Source organism: Dendrobium catenatum, unplaced genomic scaffold (assembly GCF_001605985.2).
Source record: "Dendrobium catenatum unplaced genomic scaffold, ASM160598v2 fragScaff_scaffold_1022, whole genome shotgun sequence".
NCBI classification, from domain to species: domain Eukaryota; kingdom Viridiplantae; phylum Streptophyta; class Magnoliopsida; order Asparagales; family Orchidaceae; genus Dendrobium; species Dendrobium catenatum.
This window is the reverse complement of record NW_021319484.1, coordinates 1544214-1564748: the sequence shown is the minus strand read 5'-3', so window position 1 is coordinate 1564748 and position 20535 is coordinate 1544214. Positions and strand designations below refer to the sequence as shown.

The 20535-nt window shown below is 35.6% G+C and overlaps 1 protein-coding gene across 4 annotated transcripts in view; it reads right to left on the bottom strand.

Annotated features, from left to right (window-relative positions):
* LOC110099420 (E3 ubiquitin protein ligase DRIP2-like) overlaps positions 1–20535 on the bottom strand; it is a 49988-nt gene that overhangs the window by 9532 nt on the left and 19921 nt on the right. For all 4 annotated transcript variants that reach the window (XM_020826557.2, XM_028697931.1, XM_020826561.2 and 1 more), the window contains exons 3-5: positions 5931–6246; positions 5476–5849; positions 5326–5376 (exon numbers count right to left, since the gene is read on the bottom strand). In XM_020826557.2, coding sequence (XP_020682216.1) covers positions 5326–5376; positions 5476–5849; positions 5931–6246 — 741 coding nt within the window. The remainder of the gene's footprint in view (positions 1–5325; positions 5377–5475; positions 5850–5930; positions 6247–20535) is intronic.

Here is a 20535-nt window from a genome sequence, read left to right as displayed (position 1 = left end):
AAAAATGCCTCAATACCCAATTGCGCAATTTAAATCTATTTAAAAAGTATTAAAAATATTTTTTATTAGATTTAAATGAGAATATAACTCTTAATAGAATACGATAGAGAAAATTAATTCATATAGCCTACCGTACAGAGTGGGATAAATACTTATTGTTGTTGTTATTCTCCAATACAAGATTAAGAGCCCTTATATAGAACTAGGGCTTACAAGACTGCTGCCTAAAATACTTTATTCTAATAGGACGGATATCAAGTCTTTATTGCATACCATTAAATAAGTCATATATAATTTAACATATTTCAAACAAGTCTAAAATAAATTATGCAATATCACCGCAAACTTAGATATTATGAAATTTGGAACATGTAAATCTATATATAATTGTAAGCTCCTATCCCCTACATATCGGGATTTCTTTTAAATCTGTAGTGTAACAACCCATATCACATACATATGAAAACAATTACCATAAAAACACATGCAAATGAAATACACAAGGATTCTCATAGGTGCAGTAGGAAGCCAAACCTCATCAATTAACAAAATATTCCCATCAGAGTCCTTCCCGAACTCATACTTCGTGTCCACTAATAGAAGACCATGATCGAGAGCAACTTGCTGAAATATTAAGAAATATTACATAAATAAACATGACAGGTATTTTATGATCTGAAGTATGAAAGTGAACGTACATCAACAAAAAAAGAAGATAAATGAGCCAAATTATTGCAAAACATTTGTCTAATTAAGATTGATGTACAAAAGGCTAATGGATAAAACCAACAGAAACAAATAGATTGCACAATTAACACGTGCAAGCAATAACGGGAACAGAAATCCTATGATGCAACATAAGGCACCCTGACTGTTGGAAGGCTGATCACCATGGCTTATTAAGGCTTCGTTTGGGACGGCTTTCTTACTGCTTCTTAAAGCAGCTTTCTAGTAAAAAATAAATTTTTGTACTAGAAAATTGCTTTCAAAAACAGTAAGAAAGCCATCCCAAACAAAGCCTAAGTCAGGTTGCATATAAAACTCAAAAGCAAATATCCCAAAGCACTTTATAACCAAAGGTTGTAGGTACTTGGCAACAAAATACTACTTTACGTACATGTTGGTTATCTAAGAAACCAAATGAAGATTGACAACTTCACAGAAAGTATAATAAGAAAATAATCAAAAGAATGTCGAAAAAAGAAAAACTCCCACCTGTCCATATTCAAATAATCTCATAGCTTTGCTGCTCACTTCGAGATATTCATCCTCTGTCATCAAACCCATTTTTACTATCTAAGTACAAAAAATCATCATATTAGAAATCTGGCAAACAACCAAGAAAACAAAAGAAACAAGTTTCACAAAGCTTATGATTCAAGGAATATTAAAAGGAACTCAAATTAAAATAAAACCAATAGCATAGCGAAATTTATTTCTATAAACATATCCACCACTTTGGCTATGCCTTATGGTACCCTAAAGCAACATAACTGTAACACATCAATTGATGCAACTGGGCATGGCATCTTCAGAGACTTAAAAGGCAAAATACAAAGCCCGGATTTTCAGAAAATAGAGTTAAAATACGACTGCATTTAAAATAAAAGGACACCAAGGATACATTAAGCCGAAACAGCAAAAATGGAATTAGGTCATAGAGGAGGAGGATGATGATTGTGGTGGGGGTGGTCGTGAGTTTTAGGCAAAAACATATACATAATTTCATACTTTTTTATATATCAGTACTTTGGAAGTATTTCTACAATCCATATACTAGCAAACATTTCAAGATAACTCAGCAACAATCTTGCCAAACCAACAATAACAATAAAAAGAAAAAACTCACTAGGATCAGTGTCAGGTTTTTGTGTCAAAATTGTTATCGAGTATATCTCAAAAGATCAAAGTGATGCAGCCAAAATCTTAGATCAAATTACATAATCAATTGAACTCAAAGCAACTTACTGTACTTCTAACAAAAACAACCCTCCAACCCGCATTCCGCAGGCTTATCATTACACAAAGATTCCTATGCCTAGATATTGGGGATATCATTACGAAAAACAAAGCATGAAATAAGCACTACCAACACAACCTTATGCCTATAGCAATATCCTAATTTAGCTGCAAGATTATGTTGGTTTCCCTTAATTGAGTAACCCATATTCATGATTACAAAAGGAAGTATCAAGTAGTTTCTCTTAAAGTCAGTTTGTTTCAACCTAGGATGCACCAACACTCCGAGTTAAACTAGCATACAATGTCTAACACATGTTGTACGTTGACACATGAAAGTGTCCGATATGTGTCAAAATGGTGAACACTTGTCGGATTAAAAAAAAAAATTTATGCGTGTACAAAGAAACTTGCTATGGAAGGAAAAATTAATGAAAAAATTTAGGAATATCAACTAAAGATTAACTTGTCCACTCTCTGAGGTACAAATGACCTTTATACTTCACATAATTTCATGTTTATTAAATCTTTTCAATTACATGGCCCGCAAATGCAAAGCTCTTTTAGAATGTCCTATCATTAACTATATACTTTATTAAGGGTGAAATGACAAAAAAATTAGCTGACAGAAGTCTACTTCATTAAGACCCTTAATTACAGTGCTAAAAAACTCTCAAGTGTCACAAATATCCCTCTCTTACTTTAATATCCTTACCTGCATAATTAATTGAGTTTGAATGCCAAAAATACACCCTATTTTCTTTCTCTCCCTCAACAAAAAAAGAAGGGTTCACGCTCTCTCTCTCCCTTATACACACAAGCACACAAAGCAAAATAAAAACTTTGATCAAAAAGTAACTGTAGATGTTTCACATTAACCATCATGAAATGATGTTAAAGGATACATTATATTTTTTCTCAACTTAGAAAGGATATTTGTAAAGACTATAGATTTACTTAAGGTACCACTTTGCAAGACAAAAAAAAAAGAGCAAAGTGAAACAATCTAAAAAATGCATACCAATTTGAAATCCCCCTGTACTCAAGGACGGAGGTCTAATTTATCCTTATTTAACTTGCAACTTATTAAGCTTCAGTCAACACAACAAACCTCATCAGGAGACACCGGAACATCATGATTTGTTTCTTTGGTTGTAGGTGTGAGAATATTCGCAGGCAACTTCTGATTTTTCTTCATACCTGAAATGCATAAGAGGTAATAGATTTACTTATGTAGCCTAAGCATAACATAAAGAGAAGATTTGCAACTTAGACACACCATCAGGGAGAATATTCCCACAATAATGCCTTCTGCCACTGTTGTAAACAGTCCAAAGAGATGTGTCGGTGCTGCCAGTCACAAAGCCTCTAACTAAATAGCAATTAAGTCAAATTAAATATTTTAGCTACCTTGGCTAAAAGATTGGAAGAAGAAGAAAATGAAAAAGGCAAATTGAAGATTTTAAAAATACAAATAACTAAATAGCAATTTGTTAGGCGGGCCCCTCCGGTCCTTACTCTAGGCGGGCCCCACATGGAGTTAATTCAAGGGTAGGGGAGAAAATTTGAATGGAAAGGGGGGGAAATTTGAATAGAAGGGCTGTTTAGGGATTTTGTATGGGGATGAGAGTTAAAGAGGGGGAAAGGGGGGAATTAGGTCCTCATCTTGAATTTGAATGAAAAGTTTGAGATCTCATTGTGTGCTTGGGCTCTAGGGTTTGCTAGAGACTTGTGGAGAGTTGTTCTTCCTCTCGAATCGAAGGACGTTGTATCTTTCTTTGTTTTCTTGCATCTACTAGTGGAAACCTTGTTTCTTTTCCTTATTTTTCTCTGTTTGGGTGCATTTCCTGCTGCGGAGCTGCTGTAAAACTGCTGGGACAGCAGTTTTGCTCACTGTTTTGGGCTGATTTTGACTAGGGTTGCTTGCGAACTCAAGTATTACCTTAGGGTTACTTGCGAACTTAAGTATTTCCTATCAAGAAGCTAATTCAGTAATCAATGTCCCTTATCAATTTTACAAGACCCTTTTGAACCAACATTTCGTCCAGATTTATTTCACCCGAGAAAATATCTTCTTCTTTTTTTTAATCAGTGGAACTGTAGAAAACAGTATCCCCTGATAGTTTCATTGTTGCAGATTTAAGCGTTTAATCCATCATAATTAAAAAGGTAAATCTTTTTTAAGAAAAAAAATCCAGTTACATTACATTGCATTAATTTCCTTTTTGCAGATATATTATTTTGTTGCTGCCTCTTTCATTTGCCTTTTTCATCTCTAATCTTCCATAATCTTCTTCAATAACATTTTCTTCTTTTGTTTCAGTAAATTTGATAAAAGATTTCCTTGGGCCTGTCATGTTCTTGATGCTTGGAATTTCCGAATTCAAGACTTTTTTTTCTGAGATGTTATATGATGGTTTTTCTTTGGATTTATGTTGATGTTTTTTATTTTTTTTAATTCTATAAAAAATGAAAAAAGAGTCAAAAACTAGAGGCAAGATGCAGATGTGAGGCAAAAGGTTTCATGAAAATAATATGCATTAGGGGTGTAAGTGAGCCGAGCCAACTCGTGAGCCGGCTCGAGCTAGACTCAATTACGAGCTGGCAAGCCGAACTTATCGAGCTGCGAGCTCGAGTTCGAGCCTGATGAGGCTCAGCTTGGAAGCTCGCAAGCTGACTCATAATTATATAAATAATCATTTTTTTTAAACAAATTTGCAAATAAAATTTTTACCCCAATTAAATCTTCATCTGACTGCCATTAAGAAAATCAACTAGCTATTAGCCTATTCTCAAAAAAGTACTGCTACCATTTGAAGATAGTTTATATTTTCAAGGAAAAAGAGGTTATGCATTAGTGAGGCTGAAACTTTTTTCAAAAAAGTAAAAAAAAAAAAAATCATATATTTCACCGATTTCAAAAAAATAAATTAAAAAATAACCATCTTCTTCTCACACAATAGCCGGGAGTTCACCGGCCAAACGTGAGCGACGACAACACATTCTTCTTCGGCGGCATACTTTCTTCCATTCAGGTAGTATCAGGTGAGCTGGCTTTTCCATGGTCTCACGAGCTACTTGCGAGCTCATTTTTATTTCCACGAGCCAAATTCGAGCTCATCCTTCAAGCTCGACTCGAGTTCGAGCTCACGATTTGGCTGACAAGTCGAGCTCAAGTTAGGTATGACTCGAGCTCGACTCGACTCGTTTACACCCCTAATAGGCATAGATAATTTTGCATTATGTGCGTGCGGGCATATGTGTGTGTGTGTGTGTGTATATATGTATATGTCAATAGAAGTAGAGTATCAAACTGCATAAATTAAAATCTGAAGAATTTAAATGTCTGGGATATGCATAACTCACCTGATTCTTAAGTAAGATGCAGATATTTGAGGCAACGTTGTATCTCCTTCCCTGTTGTAAGTTTATGCCAAAACAAATCAAATTAATTTTTAAAAAAATACCATTTACATAAGTTTATTGATGCTTCAAGTGAAAGGAATAATTTCTAACCCTTCATGTAAGGAAACTAAAGAAAGCCAAATTGGACTGATCCGCCTTTCAGATCCCACATCAGCAGCATCAAGCACTGCTTGAGCTGAAGGCCTAAGAACTTTCCTTTTCCGAATAACACCATGCATTCTTCTAGCTTTGACTGCCACTGAACATGCTGAAGCGTTGCTATTCTTGGCATCTTGAAATTTAGGTTTGCTTGGATGTGACCGAACCTTCACTTTATGTTCGTAGCCATCATCGGCAAACCCAACTGTTTTCTCAGTCTTAATAGTAACTTGAGTTTGCAGGCTGGATTTATCAACAAAAATTTCCCTGCTATTCCGGCTATCATTACTAGGTGTATGGTTAGATGTTACCCCATTTGAAGAATTCTGTAAAGTTAGCAGACATTGGTCTTATAATTGATAAATAGCTTGATATACTGTAAAGTTATATATGCCTTTCTAACTTACCTGTCTTCTACAATGAGACATTTTGCTGGAGTTATCTGTAAGATGCTCACTATTATCAGCATCTTTCTTGGCATGTTCATCAGTTAAAGGACTTAATCCTTGTAATGTGGAAGCCTTTCTTGCTGCTGCTTTTGTTCTTCTTCCTAGCAATCCTGTTTGAGTTCCTATTCGAGGAGTATCAACCACTAATGAAGATAGTGATCTTTCCTTTCTTCTAATAGGCAATGTCATCAAAGGTAAAGCTTCTGGAGCGTTAACCTTTCTCCTTTTATAGGGGAAAATCTTTGTTCTGATATCTTCTAGGTTGTGATCAGGCCTGCATGAAGTTTAATATCACATTGCTTAAATAAAAAATGAAATAGCAGCGTCAAACCAGAATAAGTGAACTTTGGTATTGATACTACTTCAGTGCAGAAAAAAGGGCATTTTCTTTTTTTTTTTCTTTTTTTTCTAAACAATATGCAAACAAAGGCTTTATTTGGTAATTGTGTTATGTACAAAATAAAGTGTTAAATGATCATGGGATCTAGAAGTCAACCAATCTTGATAGGAATCCATAAGCACACAGATAAAGAGTTTCAGCCATTTGATCGATCCTCTTATGACACTTAGATTAAAATCCATGTGCCTCTTCCTCTTCTAGCCATCGACCTCTTTTGGGATTTTTTTTCCTTTTTTGTAAATAGCCTTAATTTATTTTCATCGTGAGACATTTGGAGAAATCTATATATGCTTTCGCACTTTCACAAAATCAAGATTTTTTTCCTTTTCTACTTTTTTATATGATATTAGAAAGAGTTTAGGGTTTTTTTCCAGCCTTTATTCTCTTTCTTTTGTATTGGGATTCTTCCTTCTATTCATTATGTATGATTTTTTAAATTTCCCTTTAAATGACCCAACTATCATGAATTATGGAAATCATACTAAGAGAGAACTCCAAGGCCTACAAGCCTCATATCACTTGAACAAGAAAAACTATTTAAAATTGTCATAAATCATAAAAACCTTTCGGAAAAGAACGGATTATCCATCACCTTGTGGATCCTCCTTTGGAGCCGAAAAACCCAAAGTGTGTAGTTTGGGATAAAGCAGATGTCATGATCATGACATCGCTATGGAATACCATGATGCCTGAAATTAGTGGGCCATATATGTTCCTCTCTACTATAAATGAAAGTTTGAGACACCGTTAAACAAATGTACTCAAAAGTGAAGAATGTTAACCTCATCTACAAGATCAAAACTAAAATTTCAATAGCCAAACATGGCCAAATTCCTATCATTGAGCACATTAATGCAAAAAAAGGTTTATTGTCTTGAATTGGATTATTACTAAAATTTCAAGATAACATGCTACAATAATGCAGTAATTCTCAAGTAATTTATAGAAAGAGGTGTATTTGAGTTTCTTGCAATACTCAAATAATAACTTTGACCAAGCTCATGTTCAAATCATAAGCCGAAAAAATCTACCATCACTAAATGAGATTTTTTTTCTCTCATACGAGCTAAAGATGGAAGACAATCGATAATGCTCGACACTTCGATCTCCGAAATATTTGTCATGACAATTATCGAATCCAAGGCAACGAATTAACTACTATAGATTCTTTATATAAAGAAGGACAAAGGCCTTCTTCCAAAGGGAAACTATGATGCAAATATTGCAAAAAAAAAAATGACACGGTCAAAGAAATTTGTTGAAAACTCCAGGAAAAACTCCTAGGCTATTGTGGAAATTAAAAAAAAAAATCCACCAAAATGGAAAGCTTGTCTTGTGAAATTAAAAGGGATTAATTGAAAAAAAAAAAAACAAACTCAGGAACTTAACTCTCAAAATCATCGGGATCATACTTTCTAGTTCAAAATGATATGATTTGTAACTCTTATGTTTTCAGTGCCTTAAATAATTTTCCTCACATGTGGATCTCAGATTTAAGCGCCGTTAACTACATGACCAATCTTGTCAGCCTTTTTTTTAACCTTTAAACTCTGCCAAATAATAGAAATATAAAAATGGCCAATGATTCTTCAACAAATGCCAAGAAATATTTCAATTTCCTCTACATTTAGCCTTAGTAATGCACTGCATGTTCCTAAATTTGCGGTAAATCTTCTATCAATCCATAAAATAACTAAAAATCATAACTCCAATGTAATATTTTTCACTAATCATTATGTATTCCACGACCTCACTATGGGGAAGATAATTGGGCAAGCTAAAAAAAATGATGGACAATAACTTCTTGGAGACGGAAATCACCTGTCATGTTTCCTTCATAACCAGACTCAATACAAAAGCGATATGCAAACATCATTATAGGTTATGGAATCCATTTTTCAATGTATGCTTCTTCTTTTTTTTAATTTAAAGATAAAAATTTTTCATTACGAGACTTATGAAATTACCGAACATCGAGTTATTTTTATTGTTTGTGGAATCTGATTGTGTTGATCAATCGGGTTATTTTGTTGCCTCGAAACCTCAAGTTTGTCACTCTTGTTGGGGGTGTGAAAGGTTTATCTCCTGCTTGGGTCAGGTGCTTCGTACACGGATTTTTTTTCGTACAATGCCCCGGAGTTGGGTACCTGAGCGCCCCATGGCTGAATGACAGAGAGCAGAGCATCGCAGGGTATAGATACGACACTGCAACGGATCAAGACAGAGGTTCAAGCGCTGCAGCGCTCCAAACTGACCTCACAGCGCTGTGAGCAGACTAGACGGATTTCTTTCTCATTTTTCTGAAGGGTTGAGTCCCTTGGGATTATTTACTTGACTTTCTCTTATATTTTGAGTGTGTGAAAACATAGAGAACAGTGCATGTGAGAAGATAAGCAAGGAGAGACTGAGAAAGAAGAGAGATCTATACTTATTTCTCTCAATTTTCATAGTGGATTTCTTGATGCGGTGTGGCTCCGTGATTTTTTCCCTATTCTGGGTTTTTCCACGTTACATCCAGGTGACATTTACTTTCCGCTACTTTTACTTCCTTGCTTGTTTCGTCGTTGTGGTGTTTTACTCCTCATTCCCAACAATTTTTTCCTAAAGTGACTATATATCCTCTACTACTCTTCTAATTGTTCAATGTGATATTTGGAGACCTTCCAAAATCTCTAATATTTTTTAAGCTACAAGATTTGCCACCTTCATTGATGATTGCATTCATATGACATGAGAATATTGTATCAAATAAAAATCTAATTTCTGCATTATTCTCCCCATTTTTACTTACATTATACAAAAATAATTCAATGCTAACGTCAAGGTATTTCAAACTGATGATACTCGTGAGTACTTTGATACTCGTGAGGATTTTAGATTGCATTATTGTCCCCAATAGAAAGTCTTTTTTGGAAATCACTAAAAACTTTTTCTTGAATCAAGAGTCAAAAAGATACTTGAGAGAAACAACCTAACTTCCATATGCCTAATCAATAGGATAACCTCAAGAATGATTGGCTCAAAAGTTCTATAAACTACCTACTTGAATTTTTTCCTACAAATAACTACCTCTCAAAAATTCTTCTAAAAATCTTTGGGAGCATTGTCTATATCAATATTCACAAACAACACAGGTAAATTTTATCCTAGAACCCTCAAATGTATTTATAGAGTTTTCCACCACTTAAAGTGTTATTATCCTACCATCAAAAAATTCATCAGAAGATGTAAACTTTTTAATGAGAAGCAAAATTTTTTCAATTAAACTCATCTTTAGGAGTAAAATTATCAACCGGAAGATAAGTTTGATAAAACTTCTATCTTTCATCGTGACATTCCTACAACACAAACTCCAAAAAAATCAGGCATTATATCCCTTCAAGTTTATACAAAAAGAAATAAACTCAACTAAAATCTTTAGAAAGTTCAAAACTCAGAATCGTTATCAAGTAATAATGATCACTATAATCTCCTCTAATCCCATCTTCCAGTACACTTTTTTTTTTCTCCTACCTATAAAGCTTTTCTTATAAATATCAACTCTAATTCTATTCCAATACCACAAACTCTATTTAAGGCACTTGAAAAAAAAATGGAAGGATGCGACAAAAGAAAAGATGAAAGCTCCGAAAAAAATTACATTTGGAAGATCGTTTAACTACCAAAAAAGAAGAAAAACCATATTTGATTTTCTTCAATAAAAAATAGAAAAGATGGAAGCCTGAAATGATATAAAGCGAGATTGATAGACAAAGGATATACTCAATCATATAAATTTGATTATTAACTTTTGCTCCTATTACTAAAAAAAGAATGCAATAAGCATCTTAAATTCTCTTACAACCAATCGAGGTTGGTCTATGTCGTACTATGATATAAAGAATGCTTTCCTACATACGGATGTTGAAACATAATTCTATATGAATCTACCGCCTGGATGTAATAGTTCTTTCCCAAAGAACAATTTGTGCAAATTACAAAAGGCTCTATTTGACCTTAAACAATCTCTGGGAGCATGGCATAACATATTCATGAAAGTCATAGCATGGGTTGACAAATTCAAAAAATTCATGATTGAAGCTAGATACAAACAAAGTAAAGAAGAACATACCTTTTTCATAAAATACTCATTAATAAAATCTCAATTATTATCATATATCTTGATGATGTAATTTACACTGATGATAAAAATAGAAAAAACGAACCTCTCAATAAAAAGCTTGCTAAAGAAATTGAGATAAAAAAAGTTGGACAAACTCAAATACTTTTTTGTAATAAAAGTTGTTCAATCATAAAAAAAAAAAAATCTCTCTGAACATACGTATGTTTTGAATCTACTAAAAAAACAAAAATGATCGATTGCAAATCTTATGAAACTCCAATTGAATCAAATAAAAAATTGGATGTCAATGAGTAAGTAAATGAAGTAGATATGGGAAAATATCAAATATTAGTTGGAAAAATGATATATCTAGCTCACACCCATCCAAACATCACATTTGTCGTGAGTCTCATCAATCGATTCATGCACAATCCCAAAGTATCGCAACTTCAGAAGTTGCTTATAGAAATCTTAGATATCTTAAATTAAATCCTAATAAATCTTTATAAAAAAAAGCAGGACAAATCTGAATTTTATACAAGATATTGTATATTTTTTGGAAGGAAACCTCATAAGATGGAGGACAAAAAAATAATCTATTGTTTTAAGAAATAGTGTCAAATCTGAATTTAAAGTCATTGCCTAAAGAATCTACAAGCTTCGTTGGATAAAAATCATTTTTGAAGATTTAAAAATCAGATTGGAAGGGAAAATAAAGATATATTATAATAATAAATTTGTTATCAACATTGCTCATAATCTGATACGACAAGATTGTACCAAGCATACAGAGATTGATAGAAATTTTATAAAACAAAAACTTAAAAGCGAGTTGATTTGCATTTCATATGTATCAATAAAAAATCAACTTGTAAATATTCTCCCCAAACGACTTTGCAACCTCTTCCGCAAGCTCCCTCTTGTTCTTCCCTACAGCAACCGAATCTCCTCCTGCATACCTCATCTTTTGACCGTTTTCCCCATACGAACACCTCAAGCACTCGACCCTTCCTCCCTCAATCGAAGCTGTAAGTCACCAACACCCCTCTTTGTCTTCTCCGCTCCAATATTAGCCTTTTATTAATATTATCATGTTTATTATTATTGCTAATACTTTAAAACAAAGAAGAAAAAAAAGAGAAAAAAAAAAGAGGGAGGAAGAAAATTCAAGAAAAAGAAAAGAAGACAAAAAAATGAAGAAAAAGGAAAAAGAAGATATTTTTATCTCGATATTCGTGCATTCTCCTCGGCATCGTCATCGTCACTGTCAACCTCGTTCACTCAATTATAATGTACTCTCAACTCAAAAACCTCCAAATTCCGTTCTCGACATTTGCGGCAAGCCGAGGGACCCCCTATGCACATTTTTCTTAGCATGGCGGGGAAAAATCTAAGTACCCGTGTACGTGCCTCAGTGTCGATGAGGAAAGAATTGTGCATTTTAGAACAGGTACCCTTGAAGACCCATGCACTCCTTTCTTGGCGTGGTGAGGTTGAAGACTACAGCCACAGTGTCACTTGGCACTGACTGTGCACGCCTTTATGAATGTCAAATAACCATCATGATAACTGAAATGCAAAACTATCAAGCAACATTCGTAACATTCGTGTGAGTAGTATTTGATAGCAAAAGACCTAAAACACACCTAACATATCATCTCTGAGTGACAATAGTGAATATACACTAAACATGATAATGCATCGATAGACATATATAAGGAATGCAATATATTTGCAAGCAACATTAGAAGAGTTGTAACGAATACAAACATCTGTGGTGCTAAGAGATTCGTGACGTGCACAACACTTCATTCACAAACAAAAGTAAAGAAGTCATCATATACGCCACGACCCGCTCATAATCAATGCTTGTCAACTCATAACCCTTCCATGGGTAAAAAAAAAAAAACCCTTCCATGGGTGATAGCAAGTAGCATACAATCGATGTGACATATATCTTGTGGATATAAATAAGAAGGTCGTGATGAACACAACAACGCCTTACAATTAACATCAAAATACAAGCAAGTCATCGGATCTACAACATATATACAAGCGGACATAAGGCGTGTACAAGCTCTCAAATAGACTACTGCATTCGAACGATGGTTGCCCGCTATTAACCTCTGTATAAACAAAACAAGAGGAGAAGAAGCCATGAATCCAGCGTAAGTACCTAGCACACGACGGATCCACGAAATCCTCTGCAAAACTTGCAAGAGATCCCGCTATGTCATTGTTCATCCAGCGCCATTCCGAGGTTTCTGCCTAAATCTCGTGAAAGCTCCTCAATCCCACTCCCATTCGCGTCTATAAAATGAAGAGAAAAAGGCTCTTCTCCCATTCGTTACCCCCAGACCCCGTCTCCCTCTCCGACTGCTCTTCCACGCTCGGTTCCACTCCACGACCAGTCTCTGCCTCCCGATTTCTCCAATCCAGATAGAGGAGAGAGAGCTTTACCTGAGCCGATCTCCACTGCCGACGCCTCCATTCCCGCCGCCCTCTACTTCTCCGATCCTGTCATGGCTGTTCGGCTTGGCTCCAGCGACGACTTTCCTTTCCTGTTGCGATCAGAAGTTACAACATTTTGAGCGGAAGCAAATACAGGAGCTCGCTCGTGTGAAGGTAACTCTCTCCCTTTCACGCTCTGTTTCGACCAAATCCCGTAAAAATGCCAAACCGAGAGGGGGAGAGAGGGGGAAGAGGTTATTTTTTTATATATTAATAAAAAGTAATTATAATTAAATATTATTAATTATAATTAATCCTTTTTTAACTATAATTAATTAATTACTAGTTATAATTAATTATCAATTAATTATGATTAATTAATCATTAATTAATGATTAATTAGTTATAATTATGATCAATTAATCAGAATTAATTAATTAGTGTTAATTAATTAATTATAATTAGTTAATTAATTATGAATAATTATTTATAGCTAATTATTTTAAATTATAATTAATTAATCAATTATCTATAATTAATTACTATTAATTATAATTAATTATTGTTAATTATAATTAATTATCGCTGATTATAATTAATTATGGTTCTTTGTGATTAATAATGATAAAAAGAAAAAAAAAGCTTCTCTCTCCTTCCCTCGATCTACACGCCAACCCCGTGAAGGTATGAATATTTCTAAAACTCATATTCCCGTTTTTGTTGTTCGTGGAGGACCGGAAAACCGCCTATACACGCCTTTATTATGCGTGGTGGAATGGGACACCGGTCCGACGCCTGTAATGGGGCGGGCAATCACCTAAACTCTACTTCGGCGTTCGTGGCGCACCGTTGAACTCAAGCAAGAACTTGATTTAGACAACAAGACTTGAACTTTCAGGACCCCGTGGAATTGAAGATCAAAATGAAAGTACTAAAATTAAAGTGATAATGTTGATCAACTATAAGCAAGCAAATACATAAAATCTTCAATGAACATTGCAAGTCATTCATAAATGGTGGTAACTAGTATGCAACACTCACAATATTCATGCTAATGGAAAAGATTTGATAGTTGCAACAGGAATGAAGATATGCATGCTCATGGGTAACATGCAAGTGATGAGCTCATAATTGATTACAAGTAAATAAACATAGAATTTATATTGAATGACAAAGGATTTTCAATATGGCATGCTCACAATCAACATGGCAAAGTCTTCAATCAACATCAAGATGCTATCATACCAACAAAGGTTCAAACTAAATACAAAGGAATACATATGAAATTTGTTGTGAAAAGGAAGACTTGCAATGACTATAGAATCTACAAACATCATTCACTCACAAATGATGATGGAGACACATGCAATCAAATGTACCCAAGCTTGCAAGAAATGAAATTGATAAGGGCATGTAAGAAGATTATAGTAATCTTTTCTACGTCCACCTAGGGATACTAACGAAGAGATATAAATAGTGTAAGACAATACAACTTGTCCACGAATGAGTATAGAAGACATGTCTACAATCAAGTACATGAAGAATGGTGAAAGAGACATCATGTCCGTAGCACATTCAAGTTACCTACCAATTGTTGTGATAAAGACACTATAACATCTCAATGGTCAACAATTGTCCAACATCAGTCAAATGCACCAGCCCTCTATAAGCAAGGATAATAAGATCTGCAATACATATGAGTCCTCTACGAATACAAATGTATGCACAACATCCGTCCACGGGTAGATGCATAAAGACTACAGTAAATGCAATATCTTGTAGTCAACTTCAGTCTAAGGATGAATACATCTACCTCCAGCAGTAGGGCTGTATTGTAAAGACCAAAAATCACAGCAGAATGCATAAAGAATACAAGTTCCAAGGAGCTTCTACAACCCAAAGCAGGAGATTCGTTAGTGCACTACAATCCACCTGCAGAAAACAACGAGTAGTACACGACAGTCTACCTGTACAAAGCAGCGAACAAGTCTATTCAAAAGCTGCTACGTCACGCCACCGGATCTGCAACTTCTATGCAAGAGAACAGAAGGCGTCTACGAATACTTTTAAAGTACCCCCGCACGTGCACCATAGTTTGTATACACATAGGTACACTAAAAGGAATAAAAGCAATCATAAAACCCGCATGGGCCCCGGCGAGCGTGTTATTGGCACACACGTGACGTCTAGGGATGTTGCGTGGGTTATTAAATTTAAACATGATCCTTCTTAACATGTAAAAAGGAGAAGACAGGGTTTAATTATAAAATGCCCCCCAAACACCCGCATGAGCCCCAGCGAACATGTTATTGGTACACATGTGATGTCTAGGGATGCTGCGCGGGTCAATAAGTGAATTCTAGTTCGAATATGATCCTTCTATACGGGTCAATAGGAGTCGACAGGGTTCGAACCTTCAAACAAATACACGGTTGTGGCGACCAGTGTATTTATTTTAATACATTCATATTAGGCCTTCAAGGCTTATAATCGAGAGAATTCATTAATAAAGGCATAAAACCCATGAAACCCAATCCTCTGTCGACAACCAGACAAAGTCGACTAGGTTCAAGCTACAAATGAAAATGCCCCCAAACACCTCGATGATGGCCGTGTTGAATGCAGATCTCAATCGGAGGGATGTTTCAAATGCTTTTAAATGCTTTCAAATGTCTTCAAAATGCCACCAAAACTCCACAAAGTTCAAATCCAAAATTCCCAAAATCCTATAAATCCAAAAATATTTAAAATTGAAATAAATCCATCAAACTACTTCAAGCAAAATCCATTCACCCTCCGCAACAGTTTGCCGAGGTGGACAAATCTGAAAATTACTTCAGCTCACAAAGAGCTAATGCATGGTCGTGAATATCACTAGGGTCCATTCTCAAACAATCTCCTGCCAGTAAGGACGTGGTACGTGTCCTCTAACCGACGGTTTTGTCGCCAAATGGCACCGCAGGATAAACGGTTATGACCCGGGGCCCTCTGAACCGAGTGGTTTCGCCATCAAATGGCACCACATATACCGGTTATGGCTAGCGCCGATACGTTCCTTATTGGCATCAAATCCTTGAGATATGAATCAATAGAATATGATCGATAGGGCACAAAGCCTTCTGTTAGCTAAGGTATATTCAAATTTATCCCCTTAGGCAAATATACAACCCCAGTCTACAAGGTCTCCTTGGACGAAGCAACCCATGGCTGTCGATAAGGATCCTTTTGTCAGGTTGGGTCGACTACCTCCTCTGACTAAGTAGACCAGGGACCACGATGGCCCGGGACGACAGAACCATAGAATCTTGATCGGATCTATCATCCATTCCCCTACCATCTGCTTTAAGTGCAAAATGGTGCAATTTTCAATTTTAAATATCAAATCTCCCAAATCTCCAAATTTTCAAACCTATGCTGCTACTATATGCCAAATAACACGTATCTCTACGTATCTGATCGCCGACTAACCTTAATCGAAAGTTCTCTCTCGTGATCGAGAGTGGTAATTAACTATAGGGGCTTGCGCCTATAGGAAATTAGAACTCATATCATAAAGTCCTCACAAAATGAGGGCGAAATCTCTGGGTAGTGTCTTATCTACAAACCCATCTGTCTTCCAAATTTTACCTCGGAACTTATCAGTTAAAACTCCCTCGCCGAATAAAAAACAAACAATCACAGCGAGTAGAGGCCGGGGCCAAATTTTCGGAGCCCACGCCCGCACAGTTGATCAAAGCCAAATATTTTAAAAATGTCCCCACACATACATTGCAACATGTATACACACAAATCCGTAAATGCACATGCAAGCGCATTAATAAGCAAATGAAAGTATATATATACATGTAAGTATGCAAACATAATAGAAGAAAATGCATATGTAATTGTATACCCGTATGGGATTCGGCGAGCATGTAGTATTTACATACGTGACATCTAAGGATGTTGCGCTGGTCAAGAAATGATAAATCTAAGTTTGAGCCCGATCATTCTATGTGAGTAGATAGGAGTCGACACGGCTCAAACTATCAAATAAATATACGGTCACGGTGTCAACCGAGATATTTATTTTTATATGTTTATATTAGGCCTTCAAGATCTATAACAATAAAATTGATTAGTAAAGGCACAAGGCCGGCAACGAACTCGATTCTCTGTCAACAATTACACAGTCGATAATGTTCAACAGATAATTATAAAAATGCCCTCTAAACATAAGCATGGGCCCTGACGAGCATGTTATGGGTACACACATGACACTGATGATGCTTCATGGGTCAAATGATAAATTTAAGTTTGAGTCCGATCCTTTTATGCGAGTAAATAGGAGTTGACATGGCTCGAGCTATCAAAAAATATACGGTCACGATGTCGACAATGATATTTGTTTTATATGTTCATATCAGGCCTTCAAAGTCTACAACCAAGAAAATTCATTAACAAATATATAAAGCCAGCGATGAACCCGATCTTCTGTCGATAAGTTGACAGAGTCGACAGGGTTTAATCAACAAAATAAAAATTTCCCATAAATACCCTGATGATGATCGTGTTGACAGAAGATCTCAACTGGATGAGACCTCAAACATCTAAAAATGCCTCCTAAATTCTTAAATGCACATAAAAACTCAAAATTCCAAAAATACCCAAATTTAAAATATTTAAAATTGAAATCAATAATTAAACGCTTAAAGTAAAATTCATCCACCCTCTGCAACAGCTTGTCGAGGTGGACAAATCTAAAAACTACTTCAGCTCACAAAGAGCTAATGTCCGGTCGAGAATATCATTAGGATTCATTCTCAATTCATCTCCTACCAGTAAAGATGTGGCATTGGTCATCTGATCAGCGATTTGGTTGAATGGTTCCGCAAAGAATTCGTGGTTTGGCCAAACATCTCCACGTAGTTAATGATTACGACCACGACCCTCTGACCTAGTGACTTGGTCAAACGGCTCCATTATATTACGGTTACAATAACAACCCATATGTTCTCTAATGGTGTCAAATCCTTGAGATATGAATCAATAAGATATAATCGATAGGGCATAAAGCCCTATGTTAGCTAAGGTGGTGCATTTCTAATACTAAATATCAATTTTTCAAATACCCAAATCCATGCTGCTATTATACACCATATACCATGTATTCTCTACATATTTGTTTTGATGACTAGCCTTAATCGAAAGTTCTATGTCGCTATCGGGAGGGGTAATTTACTATAAGGGCTTGCGCCTATAGGAAAATTGAACTCAGATCTAAAGTCCTCGCAAAATGAGGGAGAAATCTATGAGTAGTGTCTTATTTCAAACCCAATATGCCTTTTGAAAATTTACCTCGGAACTTAATTCGTTAAAACTCTCTCGAAAGAGGAGGGGGCGCGAATTTTCGGAGCCCACATACATGGATTAAAGGTTTAAATCATTGGATCAATTTTCTTATAACCCTTAGATTGCAATTCAAATATCTCATCTTCTTCTTCTAGCCATCGGCTCCTCTTTGGGACTTTTTTTTCCTTTATTGTAAATAGCATCTATTTATTTCCATTATATATTTTTCACACTTTTTTATAGAAGCAAGCAATAAAATTCAAAGTTTTTCTTTTTTTCTACTTTTCGACATATAAAGTCATCACTATTCTCACAAAAAATGGGTTTCAAGCCCCATGAACATGAAATAATTCAAGAAATGCATGTAAAGGGAAGGGGTTTCCCTTGAGTTTCCCACAATCAAACTTGTAGTATGATGTATGTGAACCGTAATGTTTTGGACACTCAGAAAAAATGCATCACAAAAAAGTACATATAATATGTAAAATTAAATGAATAAGTAATTTTTGCAATATAAACAACTTGAAATAGGAAATTTAAAAGTTTATGGTAACTGATTTGAGGGAAGTTGAAGAAGAAAAAGACAATAAGAAGGCCTAACATCAGGTCCTTCGTGAATATGAATTGAATCATGTTAGTTATTTTGGTGGAAGAAGTTCTGCATAACTCAGGGCAAGTTTGGATTTAAGGTGATAAACAATGCAAAATCTTGGATGTAATATTTCATACAAAGTTTCAAAGAGGGGTGAAAAACAAAGCCTATACATCAATTTTTCCTAGCTAACAAAGTCATTAGAAATTTCCACAAAATAAACATGGTGAAATGCTTTTAGGCTTTTGGAAGTCACCCCTTTTGTTGACTACGCAGGTCCCTTCAGCTATAAGATTAGCTCCTTTTGATTCTTAAAGTTGTGAATCAATTTCAGGTTTTTAACTACAATGCAAAAATCATGGATGCATGTAGGTAAGTATTTATCCATGAACACACAACATCTTCTTGCACCATTAATACATTATGCATCGTTTGAATTTGATAAAGAGGTTGGGTGGGATAACATATTTGTTGACCCGTAACCAACAAAAAAAAAAATCGCAAAAAATCTTATCGTACCTGCCCGCACGTCGTCGCCGCATTTCGCACGTCGAAGCCACCCTCAAGTCGTTTCACCCCACGATCTCTTCCTCGCGACATTAAAGCCAAACGAAATGAGAGGCCTCGGGCGCTGGCTTATTCCCGAATTCTCTCAGCCTCTCCCGCTCTCTCCCTCTCTCGTTCGACGAAGCTCCTTCGACGACGTTCCCTTTGGGTCGGATCGGAAGTTACAACAATTCGATCGCAAGCAACGACCGCGACCGCGAAGGAAACTTTCTCCCTCTCGTCGCGTCTTCAGCTCCTTCGTGGCCGAACGACTTCGCACCTCCGACGTTCCCCTGCTGTCGAATCGGAAGTTACGACAATTTGATCGCAAGCAAGAACTGGAACTCGCCGACTGTGAGGTTAACCTTATCCCTTTTGTGCGGCTTCTCCGGCTCCCTCTTCGCTGTTCGACTTTGCTCCTTCGTCGGCTTCCCTTCCTGTCTGACCGCAAGCAACGACGGGAGCTCGTGCTGTGAAGGTAACTTTCTCCCTGCTCGCGCTTCTCGGCCAAATCCGAACAGAGAGATAGTGAGAGGGAGAGGGATTTTTGTAATTTAATTATAATTATAATTATAATTATTATAATTATTGTTAATTATAAATGTAATTAGTTATAATTAACTTTGTTTAATTATAATTAATTATATTTACTTAATTTAATTATAATTTATTATTATTTTTAAATGATAATTAATTAATGAAATAATTAGTTATAATTAATTGATTTTAATTATAATTAGTAATTCTAATTAAATTAATTATTATTAATTATAATTGATTATAATTAATTAAGTTAATTATGTTTTTTTAATATAATTATAATTAATAAATGTTAATCATAATTAATTATAATTAATTATTTTAGCTATTATTAATTATAATTAATTATTAAAAAAATGCTCCTCTTGCCTCGATCCACGAGCCTCCTCACCGGTCTTCAAGGTATAATTTCTAACTCAAATCCTGTCCTCGACGTTTGCAGCGGACCGGGGAACCACCTATACGCGCTCTTGTAGCACGGTAGGAGGGAGCCCGGTGCGAAGCATACGACGAGGCGGGTAAGCCCTATACACGCTCTTGTAGCGTGGTGGGGACGGTCCTCGACCTCGACCTCGACACCGACACCGCCGACACTGCTACG